The sequence below is a fragment of the Sturnus vulgaris genome, chromosome 4 (assembly GCF_052056855.1).
Source record: "Sturnus vulgaris isolate bStuVul1 chromosome 4, bStuVul1.hap1, whole genome shotgun sequence".
Lineage (NCBI taxonomy): Eukaryota > Metazoa > Chordata > Aves > Passeriformes > Sturnidae > Sturnus > Sturnus vulgaris.
This window is the reverse complement of record NC_142246.1, coordinates 70,235,712-70,256,613: the sequence shown is the minus strand read 5'-3', so window position 1 is coordinate 70,256,613 and position 20,902 is coordinate 70,235,712. Positions and strand designations below refer to the sequence as shown.

The following is a 20,902-nucleotide window of genomic DNA, read 5'->3' as shown; positions in this document are numbered from 1 at the left end:
CTCCTTAGAAAACACTGAGTGAGGCTTAAAAATTTAGGAAGAGTTCCTTGCCTTTCCCCTGTTTAAACCTAGCCTTGGGCTCTGTTGCCAGATTCATGGAAGAGCCCAGTTATGTTGAGAAATTCTGGCTGATAAAGCACAGGGTAGAGGAAATGTGGAAATGGCACATAGTAGACATTTGGATCAGATTTCAGCTGGAGTTTCTCAGCTTGAATCTTTCGGCATTTAAAATTGAGTACATTTGTGAAATAAGAGATCATAGCTTATCTCACACCATTACTCAGTGGCTATCATTTCAAGAGGCTCTTTAGGAAGTGGGTATGCATATGGGTGGTGTGTAATGAAGGTAGCTTTAGTACAAGGGAAAGTTTTTTGGGGGGGGTTTTGTTTGGTTTTTTCCACATTTATTATCCTTTGAGCAACCTGGTCTGGTGCAAAATGTCCCTGTCTGTGGCAGGGGGAGTTGAAACTAGATGATTTTTGAGGTGCCTTCCAACCCAGAACATTGTGTGATTCTATGTTCTTTGATTTAAACAGCTATCTAAAACTTGGCTTAATTTCAAATACTTACTGCAAATGTTATCTTCTAAAACTGATCTCCCAGTATCTCACAATCTTAATGTGCAAAGCCTGTGTGATTGAGACAGATTTCTCTTACAGCACGACAAACAATAGGAATTCTGACCCCATTTCCTATTTTTTAACACCAAAAAAAAAAAAGTTAGGATACAGAATACCTCTTGTGGTTTGGGTTATGATTTCATTTTTAACAAATGTGCTATAGGTAGAAGGTAGGGGTTCCCCCCTATGCTATGTAGTAGATCCTTGCTTGTTCAGGGTTTTCCCTCTCCTGTTTTTTTAGCTGGGTTATAGAGTCTTAATTCTTCCTATTCTCCTAGATGACTGTATATTAATTTCTTCCTTTCTGCCCAGTCCTGATGGGTTTTTGTAGGATTACCTAGAGTGGTAAAGTGTGACCTTCAGGGCTGTGGTTCAGAGGCTCCCATGTTGTCATTCTGGCTATGACACTGCCTCCCCCGTGCCTGGGGAAGTTGCTGACTCTGCTTTAATCCTCATGAGTAAACGAGAGTGAAATTTCACTGCTGCATTTTGCAGGAACCTGGTGCCTCCTTCTGAATAATCCAGTGTTAATCCTGATCTCACAGAAACCAAGAACTGATTTGCATTGATGAATTTCTTCATTTTGATGTACAGCTTTGGAACACTTACCTTATTCATCTGTCTCCTGATTTGGGCTCTTTTTTTTTTTCCCCCAATGGAATTGGTAATAAAATAATGCATTTTGGCTTTATAGTAGGAAGGATGACATACAGTTCTGAAAAAACACATTCATCTCCAGAGCATCTCTCCATTCCAAAAGTAATTTTACTACTTTATTCTGATTAACTCCTGCATTGCCATGGGGCTAAATAATCTTCCCCTAATGCTGTTTTCTATATCCATGTAAAATTTTATATGTAGTTCTTTATCTGGTATCTATGAAAATCTACACATTTAGATTCTACATTCAGAAAAACTGGGGGAATATTTTCTGAGACATTGTGCATTTTATTATATATCCCATAGAGCAGTATCATTGTGGCCTCCAGAACTCCTAGCTATATGTGGCTAAATAAAAATGTCATCAAGTTCCACAGAAATGCCCAAGGGAAAAAACAGAGAGTGAACCAAGATCGGGAGAGAAATTTCTGATGTTAAAACAGGAAGCACAAATATTGAGCAGAAATATTAGCAGAAGCATCATTAATAACTCTATGGATGTACGCATGTTCATTTTCTCCTTTTATCCCCAAGGATTATTATTTTATTTATCGGGAACTTAAAATAATTTTAGCCACATAATTTAATATTTAAACTGGAAATTGCATAAGTTAAAATAATAATTTTTGTATGCTTGCCAAACAGCTGATAGGAGGAATATCAACCAGTCCTGTGGCCATGTAGCTTAGCCAGTGTTAAAACAGGTATTGTGTTTACTCTTTGACAACTCCAATACTAATATCTAAAGTTTGTTTCTTATTCTTTATGTTCTGTAATAATACCCAACTCCTGCATATCAGTGTTCATTGGACAATTAGTAACAGTTCTCCTGTGTTCCATGTGTAGAATTTGGACACAAAGATCCAAGTATTGATTTAAAATCTCTGTGTGCCTGAATATTCTCTGCAAATCAGTAGAAGCAGAGATGGAAAAAACCCCAAACCAATGAACAGCAGGTTCAAGGTCATTGTATTTGGGAAAACTCCAGACCTACTGTGCAGTGCCCTGAAAGTGAAAAGCATTTCCTTTGCTATTGTAGATAAAAGGATTGTGTGGGGCCTCTTGCACTGCAGCACTTGTGAGAATCCTGAATTCTAAGAAGAAGTGAAAGGACTTTTACTTGTGTTCAGAAACTAAGTTGATGTTTTTTTCCACACAGAAAATGATTGAAAAGTTGTAAGGACAAAACAACAAAAGAAAAAAAATCAGAGTATGAGTTGGCCTTGACTCAATGTTTTATTATATTTAAAAAGTACAGGTGCATTAGTCATATTCTCAGAAGGATTTCTTGTAAAAGAGCTTTGCTGTTTGTAAGCTTTTCCTGTGATTAATGTTTTTTTTAAAAAATAAAAGTATTTTGTAAATTAGGTGAATTGATACTTTGGAAATTGATAATGATGAAAACTGAAATGCTCTGCTCCTGACTTTCAGGGACACTGAGTGCTGTGAGCAGAGGAAGCCATTCTGCCGGGGCTGGGCCAGTGCGTGGTTCTTGGGAAACCCCGGGAGGTGACACAGGACCTGTCGTGAGGCCCCGTGTGCTGGTGCCGCCTCCTGTGGCCGTGTGTCAGGTACAAGGTGTAGTCTGCCTTCTCCTGGAGGTCACTCCCTGTGCCTTCACTGAAGGGGACCTTTTCTCACCCATTAAATCTTGCAGGATAAGCTGGGAATCGAAATCCATGCAGTGCAAAATAAGGGAGAAGTGTAGAGTAACAGGGAAGCTGGTTCCATGTTTATGTTGCAAACAGCTAAACCAAATCAAATCTGTGTAAACAATAATAAAATGTTGGCCACTTCTGGTATGATCTAGGGTACCAAGAGTCTGAGATCCCATCACTCTCATACTCCTGTTATCTGTTAGAACTCATCAACATGGCCAGTTTTTAGTTGATCACCATTAACAGCTGGAAGCTGTCAGAATAGTTTTTTATACATAAGCAACATTAAAACAGAGCAACAGAAAAAACTGGAATTTTAATCATATTTATGATGACAATTAGAAAATAGTATTTTACAAATGTATGGGGCTACATATCTCTTAAACTTGGAGACTTTAAAATATGTTTGTCATATCTTTTAAGACATGAATCATTGTTCTTTACCTGAAAAACTGAGCATGAATTATCCAAAGCCATGTGACTGCTCATACCTGACTGTAGGTACAGAGCAGTTTCACTGGAGTGAACTCATGTTGATGCTTTGTCTTGATGGAAAATAAGGAGATCTATGGGGCCTGGGAAAGCACCCTGGGTGCTTTTGATTGTGAAATGGGTTATTGAAGGATCAGTACTCATACAGAAACTTTCACTGAGGGAGAAGTTTTAAAAGAGATTACTATCCATCTTTGTTCTCCCAGTGACTTTTCAACCTACGGTTTCTTTCATTCCACAGAGGGATTTACTGTTTGCTGTGTACCTCTGCTGCTCTTCATCTGACCTTTATTGCTCTGCTGCCCACTGAGTTGTTCTTAAAGCCTAAAAAAGGCATATGTGTCAGACTGGGAAATTTGCTGGAGAATTGTCTCAAACACTGAGACATTTCATATGAGAACCACATAGAACTAGCTGGGAAATAATTCCCCATTTCACACAAGTGTCACTTTATCAATTTTGACCCTCTTTCCCTTTTGTGTCACTCTGAAATGATGTTGAAAACTTGCAGCTGATTTAATCAAAAAGCACTCAAGAAAGAGTGAGACTGATCCAAAGCCATCAGTAGCCTGTGGAGTAGGTGTCTCTTCTGGCACCTTGGTGGAGTGTGTCCCAATGGAGAAATCAAATCAAGCAGAGCAGGGTTTGGAGCCCAACTCCAGCCATCGCTTCCCATCTCCAAAACCTGCATTCTGCTCTTCTCAGCATCTTTGCATGCCTTCGTTTTTAACAGAAATTCCATTCTGGACCAGAGAAATGGATTTTGCTGAAAGTTTTGTCAGACTGTTGAGTGAAAGTTGTAAAGTTTCAGTTTCAACAAATTGTTGCCCTCCAGTGGAACAACTTGCACTGAAAAATTCCCAACCTAGTCTGCTTCTGAGTTTGCCTTGTACAGCATCTTTTTAAGGGAAATCTTCTGATGCACAACAGTTATACTTCATGAGGACATGTTTTAAAACTGACCCAGAACAAATATAATTTTCCTCTTCACTCTCTCCTCCTGAAAAATGCAACTGTTGGGAACTGGTAGGGGAATGAAGTGGGAATGGTTTAAGCCAACAGATGGAAAGTAGCTTGAGGCAGTAGGTTCCCAGTATTTTGTTCTTCAGTGCCATAAAAAAATTCTTAATTCCAGCTCAGGTGTTTTGGAATTTGTACTACTCCTTTCCCACCACCTCCAGCTGCACTTGCTGCATTCCACATGTTATCTGGTGTTTGTTCAGCTCTTTGCAGGGTGTAAAACAGAAAATGGAAAGAATTGATAGAAGTAAAACGGGGCAGTAGAGTGTAGCAGCTGTCTTACAGGATATGGGACACCTAAGGGGAGAGGCACTCAGTCCATAAGGAATGTTTGGAACTGTTGTTCATCTGCAGGTACTGGGTTAGCAGTTTAGAAACGGGCCAAGTGCTCCGTGCTGAAGGGAAGTGTAAATCTTCCAGGAATAGCACGGATCCTGTAAATTTTTTTTTTTTCCTTGTTCTTTGTTTTCAGTTGATGCTCCTCCTAACGGTACCTCTGAGATAAGGTGGCAAGATTTGCCAATTCTTTGTCCTGTCTGGTGTTAACGCAAGAGTTGTAAATGTCAGGCATAACTAAAGTGGTTTCCCTAAAGGAGAAATAGAGTGTAGAATAGAGGAGTAAAGCAAATGAGGAATAAATTGTTTGGGAAGGAACAGAACATAGGAAGAAGTAGAAATTATTAAGTAGGTGGCATTTGAAATGTGCCTGTAAAAGAGAACACAGAAATGGGAGCATTTAGTTACGTCCCCTTTTTAAAACTGCATTTCCCCACATTAGAGAGTTTGTAGATTAATTTCTAATGAGCTGGGCGGGGTCAGGAGGAGAAGGAGGAGGGGGAAGAGCTCCTTTCTCAGCTGCCTGCTGCCCTCTTGTGCAATGATCTGCTCTCTACACTGCTGTGTTTCCTAGCCATTCGTGAAGGCAATGATAAACTTGGAGTTGCTTTTCGGTTTGGGGTGCCGACCTCAAACACTTTTCTATTTGACCCCCTGCAGATCCTGTCCTCATATCAATTGGTGCTCTGTCATAGTGTTTGTCTGATCTGTTATGATAAGCTTGATATGAAACCTACTGCTTGTCCTACTATAGCTAATTTGTGAGTGCTTCCCTCTCTTCTTTGGCTTAGAAGTGAAAATCTTTCTGATTTCTTTGTTGTCAGGATGTTCTCCTGTGGATGGTAAGGAATTAAACTTTATGGACCACTAGCATTATGTTTAACTCTTTTTCCATTTTAATGGAATTGTGAAGCTGATGATCTTATAACATCTGAGTGTCTGGAAATTCCCTGATAGCAGAAGGGGAGCTGGAGGAAGTGTAACAGGAGAAAAAAAGTGAACTGGGGTTGGCAGAACAAGTGTGGGGAATTAGAATGGGAGGAAGATGGAGAACTAGGGGTGGGCATGGAGTGAGAACAGGAAACAGAGAAGCTTAATAATAATGTCATCTTCAAAAAAATGGAAACAGGTAAGAGGATTGTTTACTAAGAACCTAAAAAGAGCAGTGGAACTCCTGACAGGTTGTTGGACACTTAATGAAGGGACACATGGGCACAGCATCCATTTGTACATCCTCTTGCAAAGGGAAAGGAGCTGCTGAAGAGCCTAACTGGTGTGGTAAGGGATGTTTTTAAGCATGGGTTTCATGATGTTAGAACAAAATTGGACATTCAGCTGTGTAAAGAGGAAAAGGTAAAACTAAATGGGAAGTGGAGAACTTAGTTGTTATGTCTGTGGTGTCATGACTGCTTGCTTGTTTTGTGTCTGGAACTGCTTTGCATTTCCAAACTGCCATCAAAAGGTGGCAGTACAGCAATGGGGATCAGCAGCTTAGGCAAAGATTTGAGTAGGGAACGTTCTTTCGCCTCTGCTTCTGTTACACGGGTCATCAGCACGAGTGCAAAGCAGAGAACACTGCAGGGAAGTTTTGTAGTTACCTATTTTTAGTGAGAACTATTCCCTGAGGGTTTTCCCACTGCATGGAGGGATCCCTCCAGTGTTTGCACACAAGAAAACTGGAGGAATCACAGATGCTGGGATTCATCCAGAATTAACTGTTAGTCAAGTCTGACTCATCTCACTTAGTGAGATGCAAAAATACTCAGGAATTTACCCCACTCCCAACCAGGTCTATGATACAGGTGGCTGGAAAACCCACAGGGAATAGTTCTCACACAGATAATTATAACAACACGTTTTTGAAGAAAAGAACAAGAGAAAACGGTATTAGCTAAATTTGTTTAATATTACAGGCATATAAATTAATCAGACCACATAGTCCTTAGTATGAACATTCCCTTTACAGAAATGCAATAAATAATTAAATTAGATTAATCAATTGGTATAAAAATAAAGAATCCTCTCAGGAAAAGTAAATATTACACAAAATTATATATACCATGCTAAAACACATCTCGAAGTGCCTACAAAGGGCACTTATGATCAAAATCATAAATATATTGTAAAGCCTCCCTGGGAGGTAATGAGCTTTTTATGGCTTACATTATGTACTCTGTTAATGCAACACACATTGTTTCTGCAGAGTGTACTTAGTCCAAAGAGAGTTCATCTCATGAAAGGAAATAAGAGGGTGTACACATTTATATTTGTGGTATCTGGTCATAAGGTCACAAGTTCCTCTTGGAGCATCTTCATTTTTCCCTCTGAGAATGCTGTTGCACAACCAGATGATGTGTTCTTGAACACTGGTTTGTCCTGCACAGATTTCCTATTCTTCATTCATCCTGTTCTTCAAACAGCACACCCTGAATAATACACTCAGTCTTTGATCACTCTAACAAATCAAAGAGTGAACACAAGGCCACACATCTTGTAAATCAAGGCATATTTGAAGTGCAGAGTTGCCCACAATGATTGTGCTGACACTGCCCAGAGGTGTGGTGTTGGCCAAAATCAGCTGTGCTAATTTTGTGATTAATGTTCTCCATAGGCAGCTGGACTGGCTTGTCCAATAATTTCAGGTTTCAGCAAAATCTCAGAGCAATTAACCCTCTAAAGTTACATTTGTTGCAGTTTCTCTAGTTTTTTGAATACTACAAATGAGCATTTTAAATTAAGTTGTTCTGCAGGTACAAGAAATAACCTCAATTAAAAAAACAAGTATATTGTGTTTAAAACAAGAAAAAATAAGCTTTAGCACTATTGTTTGGTGTGATAAAATCCATAGTTAAAAACAGTGAAGCAAGTCACTAAACAGAAATAGGTGCATTACTTACTGCATTACATGCTGCCCCTTGGACAAAACCCAGGCATTGCTGCAGTGTAGGCAGGAGTACCTAGTTAGCTTATGACATTCCTGTAGGGAATTGCTTTTCATTCAGAAAATGTCCATCCCAGGTACAAAAGTTGCTTCTCAATGCTTTGTAATGATTGCTAATAAATATGTAACACACAACGTTGTGTTTGTCAGGGCGTGCTAATCCCATTTCATCTGCACGAGGATTTTAACAGGCTCTTTTAGAACAGTGATTTCAATGCACTTAGCAAGTTACTGGAAAAGACATTTCCAGATAAAGAAACACATACTGTATTCTTTGTTCAAAATTAAAGCTCTTTCTCCAAAACCTTGCACATGTAAAGATTCCATGGAGCTGCATGAGAAGTGCTGCTTTATTGGTTGTCCTTCTAGGACTCACGTGCACTTAATTCACGGTAAAGGCATTCAATTAAAACCCCTCCATAAAAATACAAATGTAGAAACATCAGCAGGTACACTGCAACTGCAGGACCTGCTTCAATGTTTTCCCAGTTGCTTTTATGCAAATCTGGAATGGAATTTTCCCCAGACTTTGTTGCAGTTGCAGCAGCAGCTTTGCACAGTGCTCATTGACTGGTGATGAAGGGATTTCATGGGTAGGTGAGTCAGAGAAACAGGGATAGAAGGTGCAGAAAGAATATCATTTAAAATCAGTACTTTGATTTCTTTCATATGAGTACTAGTTCTTTTTTAGAATGTTAATTCTCATGCAGTACTGTGGAAACATTGAGGTATGAGATAGAACGTTACACAGAGGAAAAACGGGTTTTTAAACAGAAAAAGAAAAGAAGAAAAATATGTTCTAAATCAAAATGATCATCACCAGAAACAAGGAGAGTTCACTTGGTTGGTTGAGCCCTGAGGATGTTCCTTCCTGTTTCTGATGTATATTTTTGAGGAGGTTCACATTTCAGGACAGGGAAAATGTGGAGGCAGCAAAGCTTTTTGTATTAGCTTTCCTTTAGGCTGATGACATTGGTAGGAATGGAAATATTTCTAATACTACCTCATTATTTTTGGAGGTAACTAAGCTTGTCATTTTCCATCCTAACACTAGATGCAGTTTTCCAGTTTCCTCTCTCTACCACATTTCTACTAAGTAGAGAGGAAATTAGATGAAAAGTTAATTTTTACTGGAAGGCTTTATGCTCTTTTCCAAGATCAGTTTCCTCACGTGGGGCTAATATCTGTTTGGGGTAAATTAGCAGTTACTGCTCAGATGGAAGAACCCAGAGGTTCAGAATCCTTGCAAGCAGAATATGGTGCTATGTAATTAAGCTGCCAAAACTAGTTTTAAGTGCTGAGATACTCACTTTCATTTAAAAATTTTTATATGTTATATCTGGCCCTAGTGCCACAGAAATGTTTGGGATTCAGGAGCTGTACAGGAAGGTTTCTACATAACAAAAAACTTGATAAATTTTAAAAGAAAAAATGACAAAAAACTGTAAGAATTAATCAGGAGGATAGAAAATGAATAGTATTAATGGTACATGTATATGAGGGTAAATGCTGTCCTCTGAGAAAGAGCAATATGCATTAGAGCTGTTTCACTGTGAATAATCATTAATTACTGTATTTACTGGACATTTTAGAGTGGCTGGTTATGCCAGCCTGTCATGCCTCTGCTGTATCTCTCAAGCTGGGGCAGTGTAGATGAAATTCCATTTTTTGAAACAGGATTTCCTCCCAGAATCTTGTATTTCCACTTAGAGCATGAATCCCATGGCAAATGTGCCATTAGCTTCAAGATGTTAATCACAGCCATACAGTATGATTTGGAAATGTTTTTTCCAGTATTGAGAAGGCAGTTAAATGCAAGATATTTTTCCATAGTTAGTTAAGATGCAGTCTAAGAACTTATAAATAAAGCTCTGTGTGTGGTATTATTGTAAATAAGGAAATTAGTCCAAGCAGATTCATTTGAAGCTTCAAAGCCCCTGATAATTGTTTTGTTGTTGTTGCTGGGGGTTTTTTTTAAGTTGCAGGAATCTCTGCATTGAAATCAGTTAAGATCAAACCAAAAATACAGAAGTAACCATCTCATGTATTTCTAGTTCAGCAGAAGGGGCACAGTTAAATCCCTTACAAGAACCTATTTTTGTGAAATTAGAATTTAATCTTTCCTGCAAGATGGGGCTAGGATCACTTGCAAAATAGCATCTATCTTACAAATACCCATCCAAATAAGACTCCTTAATATTTTGGGAGAAGCTTTCACTTACCACACACAGAGAACACATCAAAATAACACTGGAAAATATTTACATTTTTCACATCTTAAATATAACATAGTGTCTGCTTTAAAACGTAGATTTTCAGTAGCCTTCAGCTCTGATGTGTCCTAGATTAGTTCTTGAATAGCTGTAAAAACAACACATTGTTAGTAAAGATGTAAAATAAGGATATCTGCAATGCTTTACAAAATGTCAAAAAGCACCCAGGAGGAATGAACTCTGCTTACCATTTGTACTAGATTTGCAAAGCCCTTCAAAAAATTTTTGGGAGTTTTCTTCTTATAAGATTCACATCTAGACTCGCAGTGCTGGAAAATAAAAAGAATCATGGCATTTCTAAACAGAACATCACAATCCTAAATCAAACATCAAGCTTTCTCACTGAAAAATCAAGAGGTAATCAATACCTTTTCAGCCTGGAAAAGCTTTGAAACAAGCCCTTTCAAAAGGGAAGGAATTTAGTTATGACACCTTTCATTCACATTTTTTGCAGTAATCTCTGTCTTCTACCAGCACATTATGTGGTTGCATCCGACTTTTTAGGGTCACAGGGAATGCTTCTCCCAAAAAGTGCAAAAATTTGGCTTTTGAATTTCTAAAGTAATGAAAGGCAGATTTTCTTCCTACAATTCCCCCATTGCATGGAGCATCTGCTATAGAAAATAAGGAGCAATGATCACAATTATGAGCACTGTGAGGAAATCCTACCTCTTGAGTGTCTTTGCCGCTGAATCTGCTCACGATTCTAATGGCTTTGGTGAACTTTGCATTATCTTGGCTGCTCGCTGGTTGTAATTTCTTCATGCCCTTCTGGAAGCAGCTCACAGTTGTGTTCAGGCATCCTTCCTAGGGCAGGAGAAGAAGGAGCTGTTTTAAAGTCAGTGTTGCAGCACTTTTTTCTGCACATGTTAGATTGTGGTCCATGTCCAGGAGAAGGTATCCAGGATATTAACCGGGAATATTCAAATATTTAGCTGTACCTTTTTTTTTTCCAAGTTAGTTTTGATACACAAGTGATATTGAGGCTTTGCTTTGGCTGTTCCTGCATAATTACTTAAGTATTTCCTAACAAAATGAATGTTGACTTGGCTATTAATCATGACAGCATTTGAAAGAAAACAATCCTGAAGAGTAGATCAGTTAGGTGTAGTAGGTTTTCACTTACTAAAGCATGAGCATTTTATTTTTTAAAAAATTACAAATATCTCTCAGTGCTATATATGGGAATATAATTTTTTCCTTCCTCATTTTTGTGCCCTTTCTAATAATGCCTAGTTAATAATTAAAATTGATGTAGAACTGCATGTTTTCAAATACTATTAAAAGGTTCCTATATGATAGCATCAGAAATGATACAGAACTTCTCCCCAAAACTAACCTAACAGTCCACAGAGAAAGAAAAGCAATGTTTGCTGAGGCAAATTTAAGTTGTTTTCTATTTTCCAAAGAAGGAGGCTGCTGATCGTGCATATTGGAAAGGCTCCAAAGCCATTATCCTTGTTTGCATACCAACTGCTTCCAAGCTGAGTCTCATCTGCCTTACGAAATGCCACTACAGTTTGCTGCTTGGGCAAGGACAAGGCAACCTTTATGGATGTTGCTTATAGCAAATTTTACTAGCAACATTCTGTGTTGGTCAGATAAAACATTTTATTTTCCTTAAAAGCCACACGTTTGTGTTTGTTTCAAGCATCCTTACCGTAACCTGCCTTGCTTACTGGAAAAAAAAACACTACTCGTCTTTTAAAGAGATCGATTTTCCAGCTGAAACTGAAAACATTTTTTCAGTCTCATCCGTGCTGAGCTGAGAAACCATTTCTCATGTGTGCTGCCTTCTCTGTTTTGCTGAGCTGTCACTTCCAGCTAGGGCAGCGCAAGGATTGTGGGGCCTGGCGCGTTGCCGCGGGCTGAGCACTTTGGGGATGAGGCACGAAGGAGCACAGACCACTGGAAATGCCTGAGAGGGGCCAGAAATGTGTAAAATATTGGTGTCAGAGGCAGTTGGCAGCAGTACTCTGCATCTGACTCAAACTCGCTTCACAGATGAGCCCGCAGAGCCCTCGCTTCCGGAATTAGTGATCAGCGGGGGATACAGATCCGAGGCACAGCAGCATCGTGTCACTCAGGGACACTTCAGCTGCAGTGCCACTCACCTGCATGAGAGCTCATTTGCTCTCCAGGCTGGAATCATCTCAGACTTAACACTGCCTTTTCAGCCTCAGCCTGTTTTCCCTTGATCTGATGTCCTCTAACCTCTCTTTATTCAAAGGAAAGGATGCTTCACTGTTGAGGGTACAAGGAACTTGTGTGGGATTGAATTGAGGCTAACAGTCTACACAAAGGAACCTCAAGGAAGCCAAACCCGATAGGGATAAACCACCTCATGCTAAATGTTATAATAGGTAGTTTTCTCATTGAATATTCAAGACCAAATGCAAATCTGGCATGAGCAGGTTATAATAAAAACTATTTCAAATATTTCGATACTTGAAAAGCAGTTATGGGAACGACTTTTGAGTTTCACTAGGCTGTGATGGCATTTAATGACCCTGATGCTGCTTTGGCACACTGATACATATTTTAGTCACCCTGTAAAATGAAAAGTTTGTTGATTTGGTTGCTGGTGATAACTACTGTTAGCACACTCAATTTTTTAGCATATTTTTTATCAGAAGCTGAACTGGCATCAACTTAATACCTTCTACATATGTGAATTCTCTGTCTTGTCTAGTATTCAGAGGAGGCACTTAGGACCTCCCAGAATCAGATAGTAAAGCCCTAAGCTGCAAGTGAACTGTTGTTTTCCTTCCTGAGGTGAGCATGACTTTTTTTGAGAAAAAACCCCAACAACCTCATTAAGCAATTAGTCACTAGTTGTATTTGCTTAGTTTCAGAGGCAGTGGCAAACACTGGAGTAAAATGACACCTAATAATCTCCTCCTTTTCACTTTGACGCCACAAGTTAGAAAGAATTTTAATGGAAAAAAAACAGCAATGAGTTTGTGCACTGCAGTTCTTTCTAGCATTCAGAGGAATTTATCCAGTTTGGTCATTCTTCTGTGTATTTTTTGGCAAGTTAAACATGTGTCCATGTGTAAAGCCTAGGAGGAGGCTAACCAAAACCTATGTGAAACGAGGTGAGTTTTTTTTCCTTTCTTCTCGTAGCTTCTTGGCAAGGGAGTTTAGAATCCTGAGTAGATAAATTTTTAAGAATGCCTACAGCTTTTACAGTGTAGTAATGCATAGTGATTGCTTTTACATGTCAATCAAAATTGTTTGTGCTACAAAATAGGGCTCAAAAATTTAGGACCGTTAGTAACACATGTATATTAGATAGCCACAGGCTGCTCTAGACTTCAGTTGCATGTTGAGGGATTATCAAAGTAGGACGCATTTACTTTCTAAGTTTTTAAGACATGATTTTACTATTATTAGCATTTAAATTCACAGTACATCCGGCATCCTGCCACTTTTGAGAGTGCACAGTCGTGTTGACTCACTGTATGTAAGATCTTAACCTTGGAAGATGCAAAATATTAGCACTAAGTAATGTATAAATAAGTATCTGCATTTAAAAAGGGATTCACAGGGAGCTGCTCTTGTATTTTTAACTAGTTGTAAGCTGAAGAGAATATTTGCAGGTGCAGTTTTGTCTTTCCATTGGTAGCACAACCCCTGCACAAATAGAGAGAGCAGTGTGACTGCACATGAGAGTGGCACTCAGTGACATGGCCTTGCAGTGCCATTCTTGCCATTTGGCTGCAGTGTGTGAATCCTTACTCTTAGCACTATTTCTTAATTAAAGGGAATATGTGCAACTCTGGATCTATTGGTAGGTTATGATACACATACAATAGCAAAATAGTAATTGTGATGCCAAAATCTAAGCACTTCTGCCATTAAGTATCCAGGAAAAGGAATTTTTAAAAAGTATTTTCTTACTGAGTATAGCTTGCATTAAGAGTACTAGGTCAGAGATGTGAAGAAGGTATCTTCCATTTGTCAATGGAATAAACCAGTACAAAATCAAATTGATATAATTATGAAAAAATGTTAAAGCAGTCTCACCACAGGGTTTTCTGGTGTATGCAGCAATTCAGCATCCTAAAATAAAACAAATCTACGTTAGAAAAGTTTAACATTTAAAAGTCATGTCCCTCACAAGATATGTACTAAGCAATACGTAATGCTTGAAAGTAATTTCAACATTATGACAAATACCATCACTTACCTTTTCTTTCACCATAGATTCTATCTGTTCAATTTTCTTGAGAATCTGTCTGTATTTTGCTGTTTTGGGTGAAGCTTCAGTCAGCACCATAGTGGAGCAGAAGAAAAGCATGCAGAAAATAATCATCCTCTTCATCTTGGTATGTTCTGTTTTAAAATGGGCCAGGAGCAAAGTTGTGCTGTTCAAGTGTAACACTCCAGTTTGAGCTGTGCTCAGGTAAGCTCTGCACCTACCTATATATTGCTCCCTGCTGGAGATGGAGAACCCACCCATTTCAGTTGGTAGGAAAGCTTTGTAGAATGGATTAATGAGTAACCCTTTTTTCTTTTCCACTGGCTTGGTGCATGTACGCGAGCTTGTGCGTGGGGGGGCAGGGATTGATGGAGTGAAAGAAAATGTGCCCCATCTGCACATTGGGCAGGAAAAAAAGAGAAAAGGGTGAATTCCCATTTTCACTTTGAGTCAAGAAATGAACGTACTAAAAAGTTGGTACTTAGAAACCACAGGCCTAGGTAAACAAAGATTCTGCATTTTTTTTCCTGTGTCATACAGCAATGAATCTCCTCAGTCCATCTGCACCTCTTCTGTACTGTTCTGGAGAAATAAGACAAGACTTCTTTCAAAATTTAAATGCCTTTATCTTACTTTATGGCTCCAAGGAGTCATAAAGAGTGTTTGTTAGCTGTTACCTCCTGACATCCATGAACTGTGGCTTTTTCATTCCCAGCTTGGATTCTGTTAGAGCTGTGAGTAAAAGCTCATCTAGGCATTTAAACCAGCTGAAATTTGCTTTATATTTGCTTGGAACCAGTAGCAGATATATTAATAACATTGTGGAGGGCATGTCCACTGAGATTGAAGGTTGCAGGGAGATATATTTTCCTGGGAGAGATGAATCCCTGGAGCATGCCCATTACCAAGATGGGAGCAGTACTGGAAGAGCAGGTTTCTCAAATTCTGGTGAGTCAGTTCCAATGGACACTGTTACTTGTGGCAATGATCCAATGTTTGTGGCACCTAAACAGGTTCAGTTACATCCTCCAGCAGCTGAGAATTTCCTTGGGAATGTAGAAGAATGTATGAAGTCCAAACAAAAGTCTGTACAGGCTCTAGGAACTTACTGAACTTCCAGCTCTAGGAATCAGTTGGTTTTAAAATCACTGATCTTGATATTTTATCACAAAGAGGGGAAGAACAGCTTTAAATTACTTTTATGTATTATCACTATTTAATTACTATCTATACCATTGAAGGATTCCTGTGTGGAATTAGTAGAGTTAAAGTCACTTGGGCACCTTCACTTGTGATGACTAAAAAGATGGTTATGTGTCTGTCAAATTAAATCTTTCCCTCTGAAAATCTGAAGATTCCAGATGGCTTTGGGGATGCTTCACAAAATCTACACAGAGTGTGGACTGCAGTTGGATGTCTGGTAACCTGTGTAATATGCTGACATTGTAGGAAATGTGCCTGTATAAATCTGTCTGATGGGTGAAACTGGGCTGCCAGGCTGGGTCACTTGTTCCTTGTTCATTTAAAAATGAATATTTAAGCTGGTGAGAGCTCTATCTGACATACTCCAGCATGTTTCTTTTCTGTGTACAAGTGATTATTTATTCTATGCTTAAGTCATTTTCCACAATTCAGAAAATGAATAGCCTAAAGGAATAAATTTTATAGGTGTATGTGTAAATACACGTAACTGCACTCAGTCTCATGCATGCACACACAGAATCTCTACTAGTGAAAGGGGTAACTTATAACACCCAACAGAACAGAAATCCTGAAAAATGAGAACTGAAACAAGTAAGAAAAAATACTTTCTTCTACTGCATAGGCTGAAATTTTATTTCTTGAAGAAAAGGTAGTGTGATGACATTTCCCCCCCCGTTGACGCATCTTAAAACAATTTTAGATAAGCAGCACAGCTGCACTGTGAATTTCAGAGGATCTTAGTAGGTTTTATTTGAAATGTCTGTTAATTTATGGCTAAGGTTCATTAAAAGAAATCATCAGCATCTTTAGTTTGAGAAACCACATGGTGAACAATACTTCTTTTTATCCTCCATCCCATTCCTGTGAAGCATTGCAAAATTTTTTTGTCTGTTGTTCAACACCTCCCTGACACTGCTGAGAACACGGAGAGATTATTTCCTATAGTGGTGTTTTTTACACAAAGAGGGGACTGGGCTCTGCTCCTCTTTGCCATCACTTTTCTGTAGGTTATTGCCTGGTAACGTGGATGAGCGTTCATTTATCCTCAATCCACTTTTTGTTTTACTATTGGAAGTGTTCATAGTAAAAAAACAGGCAGGTGATAATGTTTGCTTTTACTTCTTCTTGTCAGTATTTCAACTGTGGATTCTTTTGGGAAGTTTCTTTGAGCCCAGCTACAGTAGGTGGTCGTGGTAGCACTGTCAACCATTTATACATCTTTATTTGATTGATAGGTTGGGAACTTTCCACTTAGATGTGTAACAAGACTCTATTAGCTGTGACATCATATGGTGGTTGGTGGTGTTTCATGCAAAGAGATCACAGAATGTTTTTGTTGGTCCAGACAACTTCAGAACCACTTAAAAACTTGAGTTAATGCACAGGGTGACTCCATGTGTTTTCAGAAGCACAAGACTTGAAGGAGCAGAGACACATCTCCACCAAAATCATGGGAGGTGAGATGGCTCTGTGTGAGCTACTCCAAATTAAATCAGTTACATCTGAGCTCAGTTTTACAGCTGGTGGAGTAAATGGGAAGTTAAACAATGGGCAATTGACAATGTGGTAACTTCTGTTTGCACATCAGGTCTCTAAAGCTGCTCTATAGTCTTCTGTTTTGTGTTAGAGTCTGTAAGGCCACAAGAATTGCCTCAAGGAAGCCATGCTGACAGAGAAAGTGAAATGCAAGGACAAAGGAGACTTCCTCTATTGTCTAGGCCGTGGAGAAAACTCCTTGACTGATATCCCTCTTATCTGATAAGAACGAGCAGCAAGTTTTTTATATACGTCACAGTTCTCTTGTGGCTTAGGAACATGCTGAGTCAAACAATGACAGCCTCTGTCACTCTGCCGTCGCCGGCCCGGCCCCACAGGGATGGCTGGAAAGTGGAAATGTGAGAAACCTCCCGGCCCAGCCCCGCCGAGCCGAGTTCTCCTCTTTCCTCTTCGCGACGGTGCCACCCAAGAGCTGCATGACTTCGACCCCGAAAGCCCAGTTCCCCCACCCACATTTTCCTTTACAGGAGAGCTGAATGGAGGCTTTTCCCATGGCTTAGTCATTGCTATGGTTCAGCCAAAAAAGTGCAATATACGGGGCTGCTTTCAAAGAATTTTTTACCTTAGGTTTGTGAAATTTCATGTATGTACTATCTGTGACTTGGGGGTATGGTGGGAGACAAGGGGAGAGAGTTATGCTGGAAAATTGTAGACTAGGAAGAAGATTCCTGTAAAACAGATTTAGAAAAACTAGTTTTCAAGATATTTCTTTGCAAGTCAGTTCTACCCCCTTGCAATCTTATTTTCCTATTATAAGCTTTGGTATAGTTTTTCGGTCTTTTAAATTCGCCTCGTAAAGAGAAAGCCTGACCTGGGAGAAAAAAACTATTCTTAACTTGTACTTGCTATAAAAATCAGAGTAAATATAACTCTGAATGTGGAGACACAGACACTAAAATATTAATAGGCAACAATATAAAACCATTTACATTCTCCATAATTTTCCTTCAGGGCTAACTTGTAACCAATTTATTTCCATTCCTGCTCCTAGGTCAAGCCAGTAATGCTTTTTTTTGGCACACTGTTTGTTGTATTTGTGTCCTTACCAACTACTAATAACAAACTGTACTGAGGAAACATCTTGTCAACGCCTATAGGCTGAGATAAGCTTAGACCCACCCTGCACAGAGCCAGATATTCAGAACTATCTTCTTGTGGGCACACCCTTTTAAGTCTCCTTTAGTGCTGGGAGCAGCCTCCCACCTCCTGGGTCACAATTTTCTTTGGATGTAGGATGGAAGAAGCCTCACTGCGTGACCAAGTGTGACCTTCTGCCACTGCTGTCAGCCACATCATGCAGTTCCTTTCACATCTCAGCTAAAAGCTCCTGCATAAGGCCTGAGCAGTTTGATCTCTGTAATTAAGAGTTTAGAGCTATGCCTGAGCTGTGTGCCAGCTTTCATAGAGAGCTTCGTTCTTCTCGACAGTAGTGCTCATAATCTTTCCCCACTACCAGAGGACAGCCACATTCAGAAGACAAGGCAGCAGCTGACAGGATGTTTGGCTACCACAGTTCTCTTAAAAATTTGAGGGCAGAAAGGAGTTGTTCAGCTGAAAGCCACAGATGGGGAGAGGTTGGGGCAAGTCATTGCTCCTGCTCTGTGTGGCAGCCAGGACTTGTGCTGCTCAGGGGTTTGATGCATGACATATCTGCAGTCTCCTTGTGAAGGGTGGCCCACAGAGCACCACCTTTCTACCACAGGAGTGTTGTCTATTTCCCAGCATTCCCAACACATTTCCCAGTGATTCCACTAAGAGATAGGCCTACAGTGTGAAAAACAGGGATATGGTAATGCTGAAACCCAACAGTGTGGGTCATATTCATTCCAAATGTTGAGAAAGAAAAATCAGAAGAGATACACGCAGGTGTTGGACAGTGAATGGAGGATGCAGAATGGCACAATGCAAAATGCTTCCTTTGTTCATTTACTATTGCTAATGAACAGAAGGAGCAGAAGTCAGAAGAGAGTCACTTCTGGGTTACAATATCAGTAGCATAAAACAAATAACCTCCAAACCATTACAGGCTCAAGATGGATGTGTCTGGTGCACAGTCTGGTACATAGGTAAATATTCCACTGGCAGCTGGGGCTCCCTGTATCCTGACATGCCTTGTATGGTGATAAGCATGACACTGCAGTTTGACTTTTGATAAGAGAATTAAAGGTTTGATGTTACAGATTCTTTTGGAAGTCACTCCCAGGGTTTGGTGAGGCTGCTGAGGCATCTCCACAGCAGTGCAGTTGTTCCCCTCTTACACAATCTAAAGGTAAACACAGGGCCCCTTTTCCCTCCTCCAGCAGATCTGCTCTGATTTGGCCTTGTTTATACTTTCTACATAAAGTTATCTTCAACATAAAATGCAATTTTCTCCTTTTTATTGTGGTTACTATTGGTAGAAGCAGATGACTGAATACCACTTATTTCTGACTAGTTCTGCTTTCTGGTTTTCAGGTACTACCAAAATACTACAGATTGTAGCCTCCTTCATCTATATATATGTGTTTACTGTTTATACTCAGTTTCTAACTGAATTATTTTTAATGATAGTCTTGATTCTAAATGCTGTGAACTCAGTCACATTGTTCTCCTGCCCTTTCTTTTGTGTCTTCCCAGGGACAGTGTCACATCTTGTGGTGTTGGGGCACCTCTGGCACAGCAAGAAGTAGTGAGGACAGAAGAGCAGTGTGACATTGCACTGGAGGATGAGATCTGCCTGCTTTTGGAGTGACTCTGAGTCCTTGCTTGCACACAGCTCCTCAGCTTGCCCTGAGCACCACCCCTGTGTGTGCTGCAGACCACTGGATCAGCCACCACACGTGCTGTACTTGAGCTCCTGCAGCAGAGGAGAGCCTTTGGTGTCACACTGTGTAGCTGAAGAGAAGCCTGAGGCAGAAGCCACTTCTGCAGTTCTCAGGGTGTAGGAATGCAGGTGCTTTCTTCACCAGCAAAGCCATTTAAAGAAATTTCTACTTCAGGTCACTGCTACTCTGTGTCACAGTTTGTCACAATCTGAGGAGCCTCTGTTACAGGGCCTTGGGGTCATTACAGTGAAATTCCTCTTGCAAAGGCCTTGAGAGCTTGTTTGTTTAGCTTTGTTTTGATTGCAGTCATTTCACTGTCAACCCTATTTTCTCCTTAGCACACCTGACAAATTTACAAATAGAAAGGAGTTGGCCAGAAATCTGAAACTCCCCTTCTACTGGCTTTACCATGGAACACAACTGTGATCTCCTATGCAACAAGTTCCTCTTTAACGTGTGAGGCTGAGGGGGCCAGTGGCTCTCACTGAGCAGCATCGTTCCAGGAACAGCAGTTTGGAGCAGTTCAAGATTCTGGCAGAATCATTTTATGGAGGTGCTTAGGGGGATCTTAACTCTGCACCCTTGCCTACATTTAAGACTCTTGAAGGTATGAGGGTATTGTTCAGGCACGATTTGTTGTTACTTTTCTGGCAGTTATACCAATAAAAGCCCAGATGCAGAAGTAGCTATACTAGTCTAGAATTCTCTTAAATGGGAATACTAATTGCTGTTGTAATGAAATGCACTTAGTTATGACTTTTAACTTCATAAATAGATCTGCTGTTTAATTGTTTACAGGAGGTTGAAGAATGCTGAGGTGACTATCCTTAACAGATAAGCTAGTAACTTAATAAACCAGTTTTTCTTTATGACCTTTTTTTCCAGATCTCTCTCTCTTCATCTATAAGGTAGACATATCTAATGCAGGGATGTGTGTGCCTGTGCCTGCAGATTTATCTGTTATGTGCACACACATACAGATTTGAGAAGCTATATAGCACAGTTGTTTGCATAATGAGTTTCATTTCTCTTCACAGGTCAGCACCTTAAGCGAACCTTGGAAAAACTATTGTGTGAGCAGTCAGCACACCAAGGCAGCAGCACCCTTTGGGTAGAGCTTGTCTTGGATAAAA

At 39.8% G+C, this 20,902-nt stretch overlaps 1 protein-coding gene across 1 annotated transcript; it reads right to left on the bottom strand.

The window, feature by feature from the left end:
* Positions 1-10,074: 10,074 nt before the first annotated feature.
* Positions 10,075-14,918, bottom strand: IL21 (interleukin 21). The gene is made up of 5 exons (XM_088164428.1): positions 14,194-14,918; positions 14,031-14,066; positions 10,671-10,808; positions 10,190-10,270; positions 10,075-10,089 (listed from the first exon to the last, which is right to left on the bottom strand). Exons 1-5 carry the CDS (start codon positions 14,641-14,643, stop codon positions 10,075-10,077), a joined length of 720 nt encoding a protein of 239 aa, XP_088020554.1. The 5' UTR covers positions 14,644-14,918.
* Positions 14,919-20,902: the final 5,984 nt, after the last annotated feature.